This window comes from Babylonia areolata, chromosome 1 (genome assembly GCF_041734735.1).
Source record: "Babylonia areolata isolate BAREFJ2019XMU chromosome 1, ASM4173473v1, whole genome shotgun sequence".
Classification (NCBI taxonomy): domain Eukaryota; kingdom Metazoa; phylum Mollusca; class Gastropoda; order Neogastropoda; family Buccinidae; genus Babylonia; species Babylonia areolata.
Window position 1 is genome coordinate 53,607,438 of NC_134876.1, and position 20,000 is coordinate 53,627,437.

Genomic DNA, 20,000 nt, shown 5'->3' on the forward strand with positions numbered 1-20,000 from the left:
GGGATTGGGATATAGACTTTGAGGGGTGGGGTTGGGGGGTTGGGGTGAGTTTCCTTGATGAATGTACAGAAAATGTGTTTATTAATGTTGGTGGTGCTTTACCTGTCATAATATTCTGCATTGCTATTCCTTTGTTGTACTCAAATCTACGGATTAGAGAGAGAGAGAGAGAGAGAGAGAGAGAGAGAGAGAGAGAGAGAGACGAAACGAAACGAAACGAAATTTCATTTTAACGAGAGAAATGAGATAAGCATTTAACATGTTCTTTCCTCCTAACCCTGGAATGAAAAATGTATATACGCATTAAAAGTAGAAAGAAAATTAATACAAAACAGAGAGAGAGAGAGAGAGACGGTTAGAAAAACACTACTGTTGACATCTGTATACCAACTAACATTCTTACCTTCAAACTCATAGTAGTCAGGGTCGACCACATCGAAAAAGACATAAGCATGTTTTCTGGTGCACTGATCAAGGTCCAATCTGAAGAAAAAAAATTGAAACCGATATCTTGAGAAATAAAAACAACAACAAATTAACAGCGCATATACCTTTATTCGCGCACACGCTCGCACGTCCAATAGCACGCGCGCACGCATACACATACTCAGACACACACACACACAGACACACACACACACACACACACACACACACGCACGCACGCACGCGCACGCTCTCTCTCTCTCTCTCTCTCTCTCTCTATTACGCACTCACTCACACACGTGTGCACATGCGCGGGTACTTTCACGTACATTCAGGAGACAGACGGACAGACAGACAGACAGAAACCGACGTACCGAAAGAGCGACTTGAGCACTTGGTTCATCTCTTTCTCCGTTTCGTGCCACATGGTGGCACAGACATAGATCATGGGGGTGACGTCAGTGCGCAGGGAACCCCGAGGTTTGAACCCCGCCTCCTGTTCCTGGTCGTGCTCCGCCTGGAAAAACTGCAGGGCCGTTTTCTGCCCGACACACACACACACACACACACACACACACACACACACACACACACACACACACGAGGCACACTTAGGCATAAATACATTTGACATCTTATTTTATTCAGAAAACGTATTAAACCTGTACACATAAACTAATCAGCAACCACAAGCCAGGTACATCGCGCTCAGCATATTTGATAAATAGATTATAAACGTTTTTGTATCAAAATCGCTTTTATCTTTCCACGAATATGAATACACCAACAGTATTGAAAATTGACTCTATAACTGAATGTTTCGACGATATGAGTTAATTATAAGATAATATGACCACCTTTTCCTGAATATATGGATGCTCTGAAAATATACCAGACTGCCATTTTTGTTGTTGTTTTAAGAGATGTGGATGAATTATCATATGGCGAGCAGAAGGATATAATAAACGTTTAAAAAGTGTGTGGGGGAGTGGGGGGTGAGGAGAGCGCATGCGTTTATGGTTGAAATCTGTTCTGTGCCTCGTTGTCGCTTGAAACAAAGGCACAAACAGGAGTCCTACTATATTCCCTATAATATCTACGTTTGATAAAACTGTCAATTATTTTTTTTACATAAATCTGAAACTGGCCTGTATTATCCTCTCGTGTTTCGGCATTTACAATAAATTCTAAACGACAGTTTTAGAAGACGAGGAAAGTAATTCATGCACGTGCACACAGCGTTCGCTTGTGGCAGTTTAACAGTGTAATCGTAACAACAGGTTGGGTTGGTTTTTTTTGGGGGTTTTTTTTATCTTTCTTTTCCAGTACCTTTTCAGTCTTGGCCTCTCTGTCCTTGTCATCCCGCCGTCTGTTGAGGATGAGGGATTGCTCCAGAAACACACCGCAGTACAGAGGCTGCACAAACAGCCTGCACACACACAGACAGCAATCAACTTGTAGAGACTGACATGCTATCAAGGCGGTGTGTTGTATTTGTATTTGTGATTGTATTACTCTTTTTGTCGTAACAGATTTCTCTGTGTGTAAAATTCGAGCTGCTCTCCCCAAGGAGAGCGCGTCGCTCCACTGACAGCACCACCCATTTTTTTTGTATTTTTTTCTGCCTGCGATTTTATTTATTTACCTATTTCTATGACAAACCTTTGTGCCCTCCTTCTCCTCCTCCTCAATAATACAAGCATGATTAATGTATCTGAATTCACACTGTATCTTGTGTTTAGATATGATTTCCAATTCATGTTTGTTTGTACTTTTTTTTATGTATTATCCCCCACCCTCACCCCCACCCCACTCCCCTTGAGTCCGGTACACGGAAAGAAAACACATTCTGTTCTATTCTGAGCTATTATGTATTCTATTCTATTCCAATTCCTGGTAGGACCTGTGCGGTCGGCTGAACTATAAGCATCAACGTATAATGTATGTTCTATTCTGTTCTGTTCTGTTCTATTCCAGTCTATTCTGCCCTCTCCATAAAGATATATTCTGTCATATTATATCCTGGTCTACCCTATCCTATCCTGTCCTATTATATTCTAACCTATCATGTTCTGTTCTGTTCTATTCAATTCAACGGTTCCCCCTCATCCCTCAGTCTGTGCCAGTCTCTCCGAAAAGGCAAATTTTATTCTATTCTATTTCAGCCTGTCCTATTGTATCATACCCTGTTTTGTTTATATTCTGTCCTATCCTATTCTATTCTATCCTATCATGTTATACTCTACTCTATTCAACGCCCCCTTCCCCTCCCCTCTCAGTCTGCTCCAGTCTCACTATAGACATATTCTATTCCATTCTATTCTGTCTTATCACATCCTTTTCTATTCTGCCTTATTCTGTTCTTTTTCTTTTTGTATTATTGAACAGACCCCCGTCGTCACTTCTCAGTCTGCACCAGTCTCTCTATAAAGACATATTCTATTCTGGCCTGTTCTATCCTATTCCAGCCTATCCTGTTCTGCTCTGTTCCACTCACCCCCCACCCTGCACTCCCACCCCTCAGTCTGCATCTGCCTGTCAATAAGGAGACATTCTGTTCCATTCTTTCTTGTTCTGTCCTGTCATATTCTATTCTGTCCTATCCTGTTCTACTCTATTCTACTCAACCCCCTACCCGCCCTGCATTCCCACCATTCACCTCACGGTGCGCACCAGTCTCTCAATAAAGACATATTCTATTCTATTCCATTCTATTCCATTCCACCATTTTCTATTCTTATACTGTTCTTTTCTATCTTATTCAACAGACCCCCCTACACTCCCCCCCCCCACCCCACCCCGTCCTCAATTCTTGGTCTGCATCAGTCTTTCCAGAAAGATATATTATGTTCTATTCTACTATGATAATATCCTATCCTGTCCTACTCAGTTCTATCCAGTCCTGATCTTCTCTTTTCTATTCAACACTCCCACCCACTACCTCTCAGTCTGCATCAGTCTCTCCTCATTCCTCTAGGTAAACACATATCTTGTTCTATTCTACTACGATGTATCGTATCCTATCCTAATCCATTATCCAATCCTGTTCTACTTTATTCTATTCAATCCCCACCCCCCACCCCACCCTACGCTCCCTCGCCTCCCCTCTCAGTCTGCATCAGTCTCTCCATAAATACATATTCTATTCTATTCTACCTCGTTCTATCCTGTTCTATATATTATCCTGTTCTACTCGATTCTATTCAAACCCTTATCCTCGCATCCTTCACTTCTCGGTCCGCAACAGTTTCCCCTCAAATACATATTCTTTTCTGTTCTGCCCTGTTCTGTCCCATTATATCTTACCCTATACTGTTCTACTCTGTTCTATTGAACATCCCCATCCCCGACCACAACCCCTCACCTCTCAGTTTGCACCAGCCTCTCCACGCTGGGGAACCAGATGTGGGCGGTGACCCACACGAAGGACAGCCACCAGAGGACGGCTGCTGGCAGGTAGTAGGTGGTCAGCAGGGTGGACAGGTAGGAGTGAGCACTGCCCCCTACCTCGCAGGTCCAGAACAGGTAGGACGGCAGGCCCAAGGGGTTGCTGGTGGTTGCTGCTGCTGCTGCGGCGGCGCCGATGACGGTGCTGCTGTTGCTGATGGTACTGCTGATGCTGCTGCTGCCGTCCCACGTCTCGCACTCACTGATGAAGGCACCAAGAAGGATGGGTGTGGCGATGGTGAGAGGCATGGCGAAACTGCCCACCTGCATGCAAAGACAGGAAAAAAAAACCATGAGGAGCTTGCTGAATGCGGGCGGGTGGTTGGGCCGGGCCGGTAGCCTAGCTGGTTATATACATGCCCGACTAGGAAGAGAGTGTCCGAGTGGTGGTGGTCTAGATTGTTTATTTTTCAGATGAGGCGATAAACCGAGGTCCAGTATGCAGCACACACTTACCGCACGTAAAAGAACAGATGGCAAGGTTGTCTCTGGCAAAAGTCAGTAGGTAAATGTATTTATATAGGGAAACAAATACACACGCAAACAAACAAACAAACAAACAAAAAATGTATGTATGTATGAGTGCGGCGCTACACTGTGGCGATGCGTTCTCATTGGGAAGAGCGGCCGGAGTTGTACACAATGATAGCAATCCAGTGTGCGTGTGTGCATCATTGCAGATATCCACTCTGGAGACTCCTTGACAATCGTGGGGCGCATATCATGGTAATGCTCTCTCTCTGTGTGTGTGTGTGTGTGTGTGTGTGTGTGTGTGTGTGTGTGTGTGTGTGTGTGTGTTGTGTTGTGTTGTGTTGTGTGTGTGTTGTGATGTGTGAGTTGTGTTGTGTGCGTGTGTTTGGTGGGATGAAGGGAGAATGTTCACAAATATTGCTTTCCAAGACTCAGTGTGTATGTGTGTGTGTGTGTGTGTGCGTGTGTGTATGTGCGTGTGTGTGTACGTGCGTGCGTGCGTGAGTGTGTCATTGTATTTGTGTGTGTAGATGAGGGGGGAAATGTTTACAAATCGTACTTTTCAATAGTCTGTGCATCTTTTTTGTACAATAGGACAGTGCGGTACCATCATCGCACATTAAGCTTTCCTTGTAACCAAACGGATGGGAGAAGCTGCACGGTGGGCGACACTTGGTATTAACAAAGAGGGTGTGGATAATCATGGGAACACGCACCCTAGATACGTGAATTCGCTTTTCAAAGGAAAGTAGAGGTAGGTTGAATGGATCAAAGAAAGAAAACACATTCACCGTAGGATCTTTATTGTGACAAGACTGCCGCGGGCATGTGATGAAACATAGACACACATAAAGAAAGAAAGAAAAAAGCAAGAAAAAAAAAGAAAGTAGAGATAACCGTGTGGTCAATCCAAACACAGAAATTTCACGTTACTTGGAACAGAAAACAGACATACAAATATCTGAAGGTAGCAATATAAACACTGATTTTTTTCCCTAAATGCAGCAAAACAATACATGAAATTCAAGAGAAGAGCAGTTCTCCGAATATTTCACTTTACCAATTCAGTATTTTCGATAAGACTTCCATGGAGGAAATGCAGTGAGATCAGGTGAGCACATGCAACGACCGTACTTTCTTAAGGAATGAGGAAATCATCTTTTCATAGAAAAATTACCCTCGTTGACTAACGAACGCCGGTAAATGTGTTTACACTTCACAGATGATCTTACCAAGGATAAAAATGATATCCCTACAGACACACTAGGTAGCAAAATTTGCACTGGGTCCTAGTGCTGAAGCTTTGGGGGCTAGTTGGCATTTGGAACGCCGACTGTCCTAAAACCCTCTTGACCAAGAGAGTGGGGATGTAACTTGGGCAAGACACTCTCCACTATAATCAAATTCTAGCCCAGACAGTCGGGACAGCAGTCACCTCCTGCTGTTCTGATGGTCATAGTCGAACACGACTAACTATCATACATACAGACACACCCGAGACTCACCTGCAGCAGAACCTTACAGGCGGTCTTGGCAAAGCTGTAGCAGAGAAGACAAGCGGCGAGCTGCACGAGCATGACCCAGAAGGCGTCGTTGAAGTACTCCAGGGCCTCCACGTTGGCCACCCCGTACGGGTCGTTGAAATGAGGGCAGCCACCCGCCCCGTTGTCCCCCGAGAAGTACAACACCTCCAGACACTCCAGGCGAAGGTCGCTGATGATGGTCATCATCAAGGCCAAGGTCAACACTATCTTCCACAGGCTGACCCCGATGTAAATCTTCACGCGCATACGCCTCGTGTTCTTCTTCAGCTCGCGGAGCTTGCGGCCCAGGCTGCCCAGGGCGGTGTGCTTGTTGATGTAGTTCTCCCAGTAGCCGCAGGAGACAAGGAAGAGGGAGACGGGGATGGACCAGGTCTGTGAGGTGACCTCTCCGTACAGGATGTCCCTGACGGGCCACAGCAGCAGGGCCGAGGCCTGCACCAGGAGGGCTAGGACGTCCACGAAGTAGGTGAAGCAGTGCCGGCCGCCCGGGTTCTCCCTGTCGAACAGCTTGAGTACTGAGGGCAGGAAGGCCACGCCCACTGTCAGCACCAGGCCCCGCACTGAGTCCAAGGAGGGCAGCACTTGGAAGGCGAACAGACACACTCCTACAGAGTTCAGCGTCTCTGAGATCATCACCTGCAACAACACGAAGTCAGTTACCGAAATGAATATCTAAACCTTTATATATATATATATATATATATATATATATATATATATATATATATATATATATATATATATATATATATATATATATATATATATTTTTTTTTTAATTGTTTGTTGTTTTTATAGTTGCTGTTGTTGTTGTATAACCACCACCATCATCATAACAATGATAACATTAATGATGCTACTACTACTACTACTACTACTACTACTGATAACGATAATTAAAAAAAAAAAAAAAAAAGGAATCAAAATATTTTAATTAATTTCTACGCAATTATTTTTATTTAGCATCTCTATCATGAATACCTGAATAAACTGTTCTCAAAATTTCCTATGTAGTTGTGTTCCCGCCTTTCCTTCTTTATTAAAAAAAAAATCTCTTTTTTTTTAAAATCTAGAATATGAACCTGCTACAAAGTTGAAAGTTTAAAAAAAAAAAAACACTTTTCAAGTGATTCAAAAATAAATATATATCGATGAACTATCAATAAGCCATTCATTAATGTGTATTTTTGGAAAAATGATGAATGAGCTTCTAAACGAATAAAAGAGATAGAATGAGACATAGAGAGAGAGAGAGGGAGGGAGAAAGAAAGAGAGGGTGGGAGGAGAGAAGGGATAGAGAGACACAGAGACACACAGAGAGAGAGATAGAGAGACAGAGAGACAGATAGAGAGAGAGAGAGAGAGACAGAGAGAGAACAGAGAGAGACATAGACAGAGTCCTCTATAGTCCTCACAGTGCAGAAGGCAGACACAGTGGGTGTACGTGTGGTTTTGAAGCAGGCCCGCCATGTACACTTGACGAAAGTCATGACGTACGGCCCCACGATCAGCAAAAACAGGGCCCACATCCATCGCACCTGCCAACAGGATGGATCTGTTAATTGATATAGTGCCGCACTTCATCTTTGTGTTGCGTCGCCATCCATCCCACCCCCCCATCAGTCCATCCATCCGTCCGAAAACGTACATCAGAATCAGAGTATTTTTCTATTTTTGTCAAGTGTGTGGAGTAGTGAAAATTGTGACTGGTTGTTCAATGGGTTACTTTTTACTCTCTCTCTCTCTCTCTCTCTCTCTCTCTCTCTCTCTCTCTCTCTCTGTGTGTGTGTGTGTGTGTGTGTGTGTGTGTGTGTGTGTGTGTGTCTCCCTGTCTCTCTCTCTCTTTCTCGTTTGATTAAAATAAAAACAAACAAAAAACAACAGCAACAACAACAACAACAAAACCGCCAAAAACACAATAAAAGAAATATCCAAAATTTGTTCTAGAGACCTGTTTCAAGGATAAATCTTCTTCTTCGTTTGTGGGCTGCAACTCCCACGTTCACTCGTATGTACACGAGTGGGCTTTTACGTGTATGACCGTTTTTACCCCGCCATGAAGGCAACCATACTCCGCTTTCGGGGATGTGCATGCTGGTTATATTCTTGTTTCCATAACCCACCGAACAGGATCTTTAACGTGCGTATTTGATCTTCTGCGTGCGTATACACACGAAGGGGGTTCAGCCACAAGCATGTCTGCACATATGTTGACTTGGGAGGTTGAAAAAAATCTCCACCCTTTACCCACCAGGCGCCGTTACCGAGATACGAACCCGGGACCATCACATTGAAAGTCCAACGCTTTAACCACTCGGCTATTGCGCCCGTCAAAGATGAATGACTTTCTTCTTTTTTTTTCTTGTCAAACAAAGCGCACCTGCACGTTCTGTGAGAGTTTATACACAGTGCCCGTGAGAGTCTCGGGGTAGACCCTGGAGCAGGAGGAGAACTGGCGTCCACCCGGCAGCTCCACGCAATACAGGGTGGCGTTCTGGTAGATGGAGGATGCGATGAGCAGCAGGGTGCTCTTGCTGATCACTGTGGTGACCAGGATGGACAGGGTTAGGAAGATGCCCACCACCACCTGCAGCAAGGTATGTTTCCCGATTATTTTTTTTTAATGGGCAAGAGCAGCAACATGAGCAGCAACAGCAGCAGCAGCAGCAGCAGCAGCAGCAGCAGCAACATCTTCTTTGTCAATATGATGATGGTGATGATGATGATGATCATTATCATCGCTATCATCATCATCATCATTAGCAGCGGCAGCAGCAACACTAAGATCATAATCTCGACAAACTGGAATGAAATAAGACAATTAAAAGGAGATGCTCTCCACTCTACAACCTGAACTTGACATCTTAAATTCTAAAGGCTAAAATCTTACTCGATGCATTTAAGAATCATGAGCACAATGACGTCGGTAACAACAACAATAACAACAAAACCCGCCACCCCCACACAACACAACACAACACAACACAAAACAACACACACATACACACACACACACACACACACACGACCCAACCAATCACCGAACGATCTGATATTATCACAGGCGCAGAACGAAACTTAAACTATCCAAGCGAAACTGCATACAACCACTACTCAGAGAAAACAAACAGGTAACGTATATATGTCAGAGACCGTCACCTTGGTCATCTTTCGAAACTTGCTGATGGTGTGGTCATCCAGGCCCTCGTCCTTCTGCCGTTTGTACGTCCTGAACACGTCCCACCCCCGCCACCTGGACCGGCCCTCCAGACTCTCCATCGATGTGATGCTGCAACACACACCTTGGGCTTACCATTGTATTACTCTTTCTTGTCACAACAGATTTCTCTGTGTGAAATTCGGGCTGCTCTCCCCAGGGATAGCGCGTCGCTACACTGACAGCGCCACCCTTCTTTTTGTTGCATTTTTTTCTGCATACAATTTTATTTGTTTTCCTATCGAAGTAGATTTTTCCACAGAATTTTGCCAGGGACAATTCTTTTGTTGCTGTGGGTTCTTTTACATGCGCTAAGTGCATACTGCACACAGGACTTCAGTTTATCGTCTCATCCGAATGACTATCATACCGTAACAGAATAAGCTGTGTGTTTCTTCTTCCACTTAACGACCAACATCAGTATGCTGCTGAAAATTGTGTTGTTGGAGGTTGCTATGGGCGCAATTTAGCTGGGCTACCGAAGGATGTTCTGTTAACTGATAGGGGAGATGGGGCGCAGTCCACTGGTGTGTTCGCATCTCCAGGTAGGCCAATCCGGCTACCGTAGCGGTCCCGGGTATACACCCGACCGGCACAGCCCTAGCCATCTACGACACTGCTTACCAGTGGGGAAAAAATAGTGGGGTTGGGTGGACTTGCTGGCTGGTTTTGTGATGTCTCTCAGTGAAGTATCATACTGTGGCGGTCACAATCAACGCGTGACTACTCCCCCAGGACTCCCCCAAATATCCACTGTGTCATTAACTCACTCAGTACGGCCAGTCCTCTCTTCTCCTCTACACAGACCCCTCGGATGTCCAGTGGGTTTCTGAATGACCCAACCTTTAGCTTCCGTCGTCAGAATTGTGGTATTCTTTGTCAACATTCACCTCTTCAGTATAAGAGCCTTCCGCTTGCAATATTTTGATGATGGTAATTGGGGTGAAACGCTGTTAACGTCGTCTCTTTCGCCGTTCGTATGGAGAGAGTTAAATCTCTGTAATACAGGTCACAGAGATAGCCTCTTACAGAATCGCATTATATTAATGATAAAGAAATGAGAAACAGAGTCAGGCGAACCATTGGATCCTATGAAGATCTGACCACGGTGATGAGGCGCTAGTTGAAGTACTATGGGCACGACTCACAGTCAGCAGGGCTTGCCAAGAAAATCCTGCAAGGCATAGTGCAAGGAAGGGGAAGGAGAAGGAGAGGCAGACAGAAAATGGACAGGCCCGAATCTGAGCGACGCCCTGAGAGAGACAAGGAACAGTGAGAGACGGAGAGAGCTAGTTGCCAGGTCATCAGTGGTGCCCTGCGATCGGAGACGACGGGACAGAAGGTCTCTGCTGGAGAGAGTTCAGAAGATTACATTTTTTGCTGTCCTTCTATGAATTCAGAGTTTGGTTCTTCTCCATCACTCTTATTCTTTTGTTTTTTTGAAGTTATGCAATATAAGTCATGTAATAATTTTGTTCAGGGGTAAAATATAATCACAAGACATTAATATCATCATTAAAGATTGTTTTGGGAAATCGTCACCACAAATTGTTTATAATCATCATCAAAAGTTGTTAAGGGAAAACGTCAACACAGAACCTTTATATCATCACCAAAGTTTGTTCAGAGAAAATATCACCATTAAACCCTTACTACCGTCACCAACAATAGCCCTCATTCATCTCCACACAATAGCTGGGGAAAAGAAAGAAAGAAAGAAGGAAGGAAGGAAGGAAAGAAAAAAAGATAGAAAGAAAAAAGAAAAAACGAACGAACGAACGAAAGAAAGACAGAACGAACGATCTATCGATAAAAGAAAGAAGGAAGAAAGAAAGAAGGAAGGAAGGAAGGAAAGAAAAAAAGATAGAAAGAAAAAAGAAAAAACGAACGAACGAAAGAAAGAAAGACAGACAGACAGAAGGAAAGAAAAGAAAGACAGAAAGAAGAACAGCTTCCCCCTCACCTGGCACAGCTGTTCCTGGCGCTGTCATCGAAGCTGGTCCTCCCCGGGAAGGTCCTCCTCTTGAAGAGCTCCCCATCACTCTGCTCCCCCCCGTCCTCCCGCTCCCCAGCCTTGTAGTTGTCCGTGCCGCTGCTGTCACTGCCCGCCCCGCCCTCCGGCCCCACGGGCCCAGGTTCGAACCCCGCGTTGACGAATCCGTTGGGGAGGGAGTGGTTGTCGTGGGGGAGGAGGTCCTTGTCTTCCTCCATGCCGGCCTGGCCGTTGATACTGTGGCTGCTGCTGCCGCTCTCTGGTAGGGTGACGGTGATGGGCCGTTCTAGCAGGGGGCCGTTGTCGCTGGTGCGTGGGATTTCACCCTGCATCGTGAACATGATTGTCTTAGTGGTTTATCGGCGGTAGTACATTGATTGGTTATCAGCAGTAGTTCCTTGATTAGTTGTCAGCAATATTTTATCGATAGATCATCTCGCCACGTGAAATGACTGTTTTGGTGGTTATCAGCAGTAGTTTATTGATTGGTTGTCAGCAATTTTTATCGATAGATCATCTCGCCACGTGAAATGACTGTTTTGGTAGTTATCAGCAGTAGTTTATTGATTGGTTGTCAGCAATGTCTTATCGATAGATCATCTCGCCACGTGAAATGACTGTTTTGGCGGTTATCGGTAGTTAATTGATTGGTTATTAGTAGTGCCTGATCAATAGTTCATCTTGCACGTGAAATGATTATTATTTGGTGCTTATCAGCGGTAGTATATTGATACTGATTGGTAATCAGCAACGTCTGATTTATAGATTTGTAGCTGTGTTTGTTAAACTGTTTATGTGGTGTAGCGTATATGGATGAGTTGGCACGCTTTAACACCTCCTTAAAACTGAAACTGAGACAGTATCAATCGATACTGATAATTTGACGGTGTTTATTTGATATTGACAACGTAAAGAAACCTATGGTAATTGCATCCACACCTAACTACATTTACAGTTTAAGATGATATACACATGTTCGCATGCATACATATCAAAGACGTTTGAACTTATGCCAACGGTACGTTCGTAACAGTGCGTGCAATGTTCTACTGGACTTGGCATAAAAACTCACTTTCTCTGCGTGTGTGTGTGTGTGTGTGTGTGTGTGTGTGTGTGTGTGTGTGTGTGTGTGTGTGTGTGTGTGTGTGTGTGTGTGTGCAGAATGAAGGAAGAAGAAGAAGAAGAAGAAGACAAATAAGATAAAATAAAAAGAAATAAGATAACACCATTCTCTCCAACCAACAGACACAATTTATTTTTTCCCTATCAGTGTTACTCATCACCTCCATCCTCCACCACCATCCCAAACCACCCCAGCCCCTCTCCCTCCCTCTCCTCCCCCCGACACCCCCTTGCCCCACCCCCCACTCCCCCCTAACCCAAGGGCACGAGGTGGAGGACCTGTGCCTCTTTGCCGCCCCTCCACAGGGGTATGTGGGCCCTGAACCCAGCGTCGGAGCGGACACGCATTACTCGTTGCTGGGTGACGGAGCTATTTTAAGCCTCACGGAGTTGCTATCACTATCACTACCACTATCACTATCAGCCTCCCAGTCTTTTAGATGCTAACCGTTTTCGTTTTACGTCGCGCTCTCTCCCTCTGTGTCTCTGTCTCTCTCTGTCTCTGTCTCTCTCTATCAGCCTCCGATTGTTGACTGAAATACTAACCGTTTTATTTTTACGTCGTTCTTTCTTTCTTTCTGTCTTTTGTTTTTTTGACTCACTTGTGTAAACAAAGTGAGTCTATGTTTTAACCCGGTGTTCGGTTGTCTCTCTCTCTCTGTGTGTGTGTGTCTGTGTCTGTGTCTGTGTGTGTGTGTGTGTGTGTGTGTGTGTGTGTGTGTGTGTGTGTGTGTGTGAGTGTGTGTGTCTGTGTCTGTGTGTCTGTGTGTCCGTGGTAAACTTTAACATTGACATTTTCTCTGCAAATACTTTGTCAGTTGACACCAAATTTGGCATAAAAATAGGAAAAATTCAGTTCTTTCCAGTCATCTTGTTTAAAACAATATTGCACCTCTGGGATGGGCACAAAAAAATAGATAATGAAGCCTAATTATATGCAAACTGCATTTACTGTTATATTTATATTTTTTGTATTCTCTAAACTTGGCACTTTGATCTGATATTCTGATCCAACAACAAGAGCAGTCATTATTATCATTTTTTGTTCAAACAGGAACTTCTTTTGTTAACCATGGAAGTTTTATTTATTTTGCAAACGTTTTGGTGCAGATAGTAAAAAAAGGGAAATTACTCTGTAATTAATGCTATGGGACTTAATTTGCTTTAAACTGATCTTTCTCATCTTAAACATTACATTTTGAAATTATACTCAATACATAAAAAGCTTGTGTGTTTTACTCTCACTCACAAGTGAGTCTTAAAGGCCTTGCCTCTCTTGTGTTTGTTTGTTTCTTTCTTTCTTTCTTTCTCTCTCTCTTTCTGTCTTCTTTCTTTCTTTCCCCCTTTTCTTCACTGTGTCTTCATCTTCGCCAATTCCCCACCCTCTCCACTCAAGTCCTCCCTACTTCTATCATTCTTTTCAACGTAATTCTGACCCTTCGTCTTTGACATTGCCTTCAACCTTGGAGGGGGATGGGGAATTTTGCTTTTGTGTTTCTATTCTAGTGATTCAAAACCTTATAATATAATTCTTTTTATTTGAAGCTGTGATTTGTTTGCTTGAAGCATCTACGTAATTCCCTGCTCCTATTTATATCACTCACTCCTATTCTCTAAAGGCAAGAACGACAGGAAAGGAAACAAATAATGGAACAAGTACAAAAAGGTGAGGAGAGGAGAAGAAACAAGACCCTATCACAAACCAAAAGATATGTAGCATGTACGCACGCACGCACGCACACACACACGCGCGCATACACACACAACACACACACACACACACACACTCTCACACACGCGCACGAGCACACACACACACACACACACACACACACACACACACATACTCACTCACTCACAAACACACACTTTCACATTTTCTGTATTTTCCTACCCAGCTACCCCGCATTACACCCATATTGTTCACTGACAAACAAATCACTCCTTTGTCTACACTTGTGTTTCCGCAGCATGCACTGACAACAAGAACAAGCACATAAGCGTGTACGTACACACAGGCCGTACGGGCATTTTTTCGGGCAGTTAGAGTTTCAACGGAATTGACAACAACAAAAACAACAACAACAACAACAACAAAATAGTGGCTGATTTTCTGGAGACAAAAGTAACAATGACACTGATAATTACGCTCATACAATGGTTTATTCATGAGCATACTCAGTAATTTATTACACACACACACACACACACACACACACACACACACACACACACACATATATATATATATATATATATATATATATATATATATATATGTCTGAATAAGAACGTTATTTATCGATATTTCAGTTATCTCACAAACTGGTGGTTTTCTTCTGTGCGTGGGCTGCAACTCCCACGTTCAATCAAATCAAATCAAGTCAAATCAAACACTTTATTAATCCACATGGAAATCAGCTTGTGCAATCACAGGCTCGTTGAAACACCGACATAAAATGTATGAGTGGGCGTTTATGAGTTTGACCGTTTTTACCTCGCCATGTAGGCAACCATACTCAGTTTTCGGGGATGTGCATGAAATGGGTATGTCCTTGTTTCTATAACCCATCGAACGCTGACATGGATTACAGTATCTCTAACAGGCGCGTCTGATTTTCTGGTTGTGTAATTTATCAAACTGATGACAGTCGTGAGCCGATTACCGTAAGGCTAAACGTGTGTGTGTGTGTGTGTGTGTGTGTGTGTGTGTGTGTGTGTGTGTGTGTGTGTGTGTGTGTGTGTGTGTGTGTGTGTGTGTGTGTGTGTGTGTGTGTGTGTGTGTGTGTGTGTGTGTGTGTGTGTGCGTGTGTGTGTGTGTGTGTGCGTGCGTGCGTGCGTGCGTGCGTGCGTGTGTGTGTGTGTGTGTGTGCAAGAATGTGTGTGTTTGTCTGTCTGTCTTTTTATCTGTCTGTAATGCTGCCAGAATGTATTACCATAATCGTTAAGAATTCAGATTCCGTGCTTTTGTTTGGAGCGTATTTCTGATCAAAACGATTTGTTTCGTCGTAAAAACCTGCTTGGCCGGAAGTCTTACAAGCACATGAAAAACGAAATGAAACAACGCAAAACAGTAGCCATTCTAAACGTGAAAACAAATGATTATATGTGTAATTGAACGTCCAAATGGCAGTAGTAGATAACACAATGATAAGCGAGGAAACAATAACAAATATGAGCAACCTCTTGCTGTTCTTCAAAATACATGAACATGCTTGCTATTGCTGATAAAAAATGTCAATGGAAAGCTAGTAAAGCTAGTCGTTCTATGGAAGGTTTCATACAATGGAATGGTGAATGAGAAAGCGTTATCCATCCCTGAATGGGAGAGACAGACAGACCGACAGACAGAGACAGAGAGAGACCATGACAGAGACAGACATCGGGAGAGACACGTAGAAACAGATAGTTAAGAGACAGAGAGGGAAAGAGAGATCAGAGTGAATTATGAATAACTTGTTTTACATAATATCCCGGTTTTTGTACATCCTCGACGACATAGACTGTCATCTTTGAGTGTATAGTTGTGTGCAACGCATACAAATGTAATCAGAACAAAATATCAGAGCTGTCCTTTTTTTTCTTTTTTCTTTCTTTCTTTTTTTTTTTTTTTTTTTTTTTTAATGAATACAGTATTTACAGAAAAGAACGCAACATTTATCATGATGGATCACATGCCATTTTAAAAACGTCCATTGTTTTCAATGGACATTGTTGAAAAATACCAATCAATGGTGCTCAGAACATCTGGAGTCACAAGCAAAACACCTAGTGTTATAGTGTTCATCGTTTGAACATCAATCAGAACTATTAACACCTTGAGCCACCAGCACTAAATGAAGTCGCCTGAAACATTAACGCCACCTAATGATCAAATAATTCCCTGGGTCACCCAAACCAGCAAAACAAGAACGACAACTTTCAAAAACAAGAACGACAACTTTCAAACTACAGATAGATAATAGCCCCCAAGTCCAAGCAACACCATTATACCGACCGATCTTTATTCTGCTAATGCTGCTGTGCTAACAGTGAAGTCTGAAATACGTTCTAGCCGTGAAGATATTAGTTTCATGTTTATAATGCACTTAAATCAGAACAGGGCTTTATATGCGACTTTTTTGTTGTTGTGCTGTTTGTCTGTGGGCTAATTGAGGTGTTCTGTGACGGGCTCCAAACAAAACATTGTTTAAACCAGCAACAGTGAATGGAAATGCATACACAGAAGCGGTCACTTACTTCTCCATAGATTTTCCTCAGGCGCTGTGGTGTGTTATTCATTTGGATCAAGCATACAGGCAAGCGCTTAACGTGCTGCCTCCGCCCTCCAAATTGTCGTCTTCTTGATTCTCAGAACTAACCTCGTTCCACTGTACGAGATTTTGATGCAGTCTTTTCAAAAGCGCTTTCGAAAGACAGAGTTTAGTTTGATCGAAATTATTTCATTTTGCTCCAGACAAAGCCGTAACTTTGATTTTGTTCGAAAAGTTACTACATTTGAGAAATCATGCAAAATTTCTTAAATCTGTATCACAGACGTGTTGGTTTTATGCTCGTATATCAGTGAGGAAAAGTCAGCAAAAACGAAAATTATCAAAAACTGAACCGAAAAAAAGGTACAGCAACCGACAGAGTGAAATCTTTCAAGTCAGTTTTCAAAAGATCGAAAGTAAGCTAATATCTTCCTCCCAGACTGAAAATCAATCAGTGCACTGTCACGCTTAACGAGCTTCAGACAATCATCACCGCACCAACACATGCCAACCTGTAGCAACTGTCAAGTTAATCACAAAGTAAGGGATGTGTTTGTACCCAAAGTGTATGCTGGCCCAGAGACCATGGAAAGGGAGGGAGGCAGGGCTGACTGGGGTGAATGCGAGATGGGTGGGTGGGTGGACGGGTGGGTGGGGAGAGATGTGGGCGACATGAAGCGAAGGCAGGCGGGTGCTAATGATGGGAGATGTTGACACGTCCAATCCCGGCCGATCCGACCACATACCTTTCTCCCCCCATCCCCTATTTGCGTACTTCTCCATGTAGTCTGCCGCTGAGTCCAGTAGGTTGTATCGTCTTACCCGTAACTTCTAAACCATCTTCCCACTTCGAATATTATTTCCCGAAGAAAAGCTGGACGGTGCATTTAGTAGGGCAAAGCAATTACTTTATTTCGCAAATCTACTGGGGGCAGTGAAACTTTACACAAATATATCTTTTACACACATTATGCAAACAAAAAGAGTGAAGCCCAAAACAGTTAAATCACCAATCATTTAACTGAGGAATGACCAGATTTTTAGCATGATCCTTCCCTGATACTTTTGAACCCGACGATCACAGCCTAAGCGTTCCAGCGTAGCTTGCTGATCCACAAAGCTGTTGGTATGGGTAACATGCATCCAGCACGTTTGTGTAACTAGTTCTGTCACTGGAGGTGTAGCTACCAAACTGCGTATACAAGCATATACATGTTTATGGTTACGTTGTAATCTGGTAGGGTGGGGAGAGAGAGAGAGAGAGAGAGAGAGAGGAGGAGGAGGAGGAGGAGAGAGAGCGAGCACTATTTTCATTTTAACTGAAAGAGAGAGGGAGAATGACTGAAAAAATACTATTTCATTATTTCAACTGAAAGAGAGAAATGGAAAGAGAGAGACAGAGGAAAAGAGACGGAGAGTATAATTGAATTTGTTTTTTCTATTTCAACTGAAACTCATACAGTACACAAAGAGTCTTTCTTGCAGTTCACTTACTGAAAAAATCTTTTGTGGTGCCCAGCTGCTAGAGAGACAGAGACAGACAGACAGAGGGAGACAGACAGACTGACACAGACAGAGAGAAAGAGAAACAGAGACAGAAACAGGGAGAGATGCTTCACGAAAACCAATTCCTCTCTGAGTATTACCTGCACAAGAAAACAAAATACATCAGTGATTGCAGAACAAGTAAGCAAAAACTATTTGCAACTGAAAAAAAGAAGAAGAACGAATTGTGGCCAAGAACGGTAACTAGCAGATGGACGGAGGAAGCCGCAAGATGGCGCACAACGGAAGCTGAGGGCGAGGCCAAAAGGGATGACGTACCAGATAAAACCACTGGCGCCATTTCCTTTGGCTCCCCTCCCCATCCTGTCCATTTGGTGTCTAGAGACACAGGCATCCACCCACCCGGGGTGGATTTCTGAGGATGTAGATCTGCTGTGTAGCCCTTTACCACATTCAGCACTTTCCGGTTTTCACAATTTTGTTTTTATGGGTTTTTTTTTCTACTTTTATCATACTATTTTTCTCTCAAAAAATTATTGAGAAATCTGGACATGAGAAGACTTTTTTTTTATTTCAGTTTTGTATGTTGATGCAAAATCAGGAACCAGTGCTCTGCCTTATTCTGTACCTTGTAATATGCAAAGAACATATGATATCAAAATTTGAAGGGTTTGAATGCACCTTTCCACCTACATACATATTCTCCTGCCCGTGCACCCCGATGATTTAGAATTGAAAGTATTTTGTATAAAAAAAACCCAAACTTTTAATGATGGAAGAGTTGCTTAGTTGTTTTTGTTTGTTTGTTTTTGCTTTTGTGTGTGTGTTTTGTTGTTGTCTTTTTGTTGTTGTTTTTTGCCTTTGCTAGTTTGCCTTGTTTCCCTCCGCTGTTATGTTCTGTTATTTATTCACCAACCAATATATACTGGATATATCCAAAACTGTATACATGAATATATACGTACTGGATTTTTTCTATTCTACAGCATCATCATCATCAGGTGATTATAAGTGAGTGACACGCCTTTGTATAAGTAGGATCCACTGCAGTCTGTTCAAAAACTATAAAGGTGACGTCATGGGGTGGGATGGGGGAGGGGTGTGGCAGCATCGTCACTGTAACAGGGTCCGGTTGTTGTTGTTGAAATACATTTTTAGCCCGTCCTATCACGAAAAGTCATGTGACGGCTGGAAAAGGAGATTAAAATAATGCAACTCTCAAACTATCATTGATTGTAGAACACTTTAATAATCGTCATTTCAAAACAGCAGACAAAGTCCAAATTCAAGCCAGCTCTGTGTGTCCCTGTCGTGCTTCTGATCCCCCCCAAACTACGGAACAGCCTGCTGTTACGTTTAGGCTTCACCTGTAACTGAAAGAAATCGTTCACTTCTGATCGATGTATACTAATTCCGTTTAGTCGCGTATTTGTTCGCTATCGCAGGTTTTCCTGTTATCTTTCCTCTCTATTGAAACACATAAAGACAAAGAGATACAGCAGCCCTAAAATGGACACTTGGTATCGACAAGGCAATAAGACATGTACACGTTCAACCCACTCTCAAGACAACAACAACACCAAATAAAAGATCAAATGGATACTGAATGCTAATCCCCTAATCAAACACATAGTTTCCACTTTATGGGAGAATTCGCATGAAAAAAAGAAAAAAGAAAGAAAAAGATTTCAGTGCGAAGGAGGGAAGGTTTTTGTATGGTAAATGCCACTTGTCCTTAAGAACTGAGTTAAAAACGGAATAGCTGTTGGTAAAATAAATCGTTGAAGGAGGTGCAGTTGCAGAATCGGTTATGTGTTGGATCTCTGATCCAGTGTTCACTGATAAGTTTCAGTTTCAGTTTCAGTAGCTCAAGGAGGCGTCACTGCGTTCGGACAAATCCATATACGCTACACCACATCTGCCAAACAGATGCCTGACCAGCAGCGTAACCCAACGCGCTTAGTCAGGCCTTGAGGGGAAAAAAAGAAAAAAAAAAGGTTAATAAATAATAGATAAGCTTA

General features: G+C 43.0%; 1 protein-coding gene across 1 annotated transcript in view; it reads right to left on the minus strand.

The window, feature by feature from the left end:
• The window catches only part of LOC143292621 (chitin synthase chs-2-like), a 50,050-nt gene that overhangs the window by 14,393 nt on the left and 15,657 nt on the right, over positions 1 to 20,000 (minus strand). Inside the window, exons 2-10 of the mRNA XM_076603088.1 lie at positions 11,069 to 11,424; positions 9,048 to 9,177; positions 8,269 to 8,475; positions 7,304 to 7,426; positions 5,850 to 6,524; positions 3,791 to 4,137; positions 1,756 to 1,855; positions 801 to 967; positions 404 to 483 (exon numbers count right to left, since the gene is read on the minus strand). Coding sequence (XP_076459203.1) covers positions 404 to 483; positions 801 to 967; positions 1,756 to 1,855; positions 3,791 to 4,137; positions 5,850 to 6,524; positions 7,304 to 7,426; positions 8,269 to 8,475; positions 9,048 to 9,177; positions 11,069 to 11,424 — 2,185 coding nt within the window. The remainder of the gene's footprint in view (positions 1 to 403; positions 484 to 800; positions 968 to 1,755; positions 1,856 to 3,790; positions 4,138 to 5,849; positions 6,525 to 7,303; positions 7,427 to 8,268; positions 8,476 to 9,047; positions 9,178 to 11,068; positions 11,425 to 20,000) is intronic.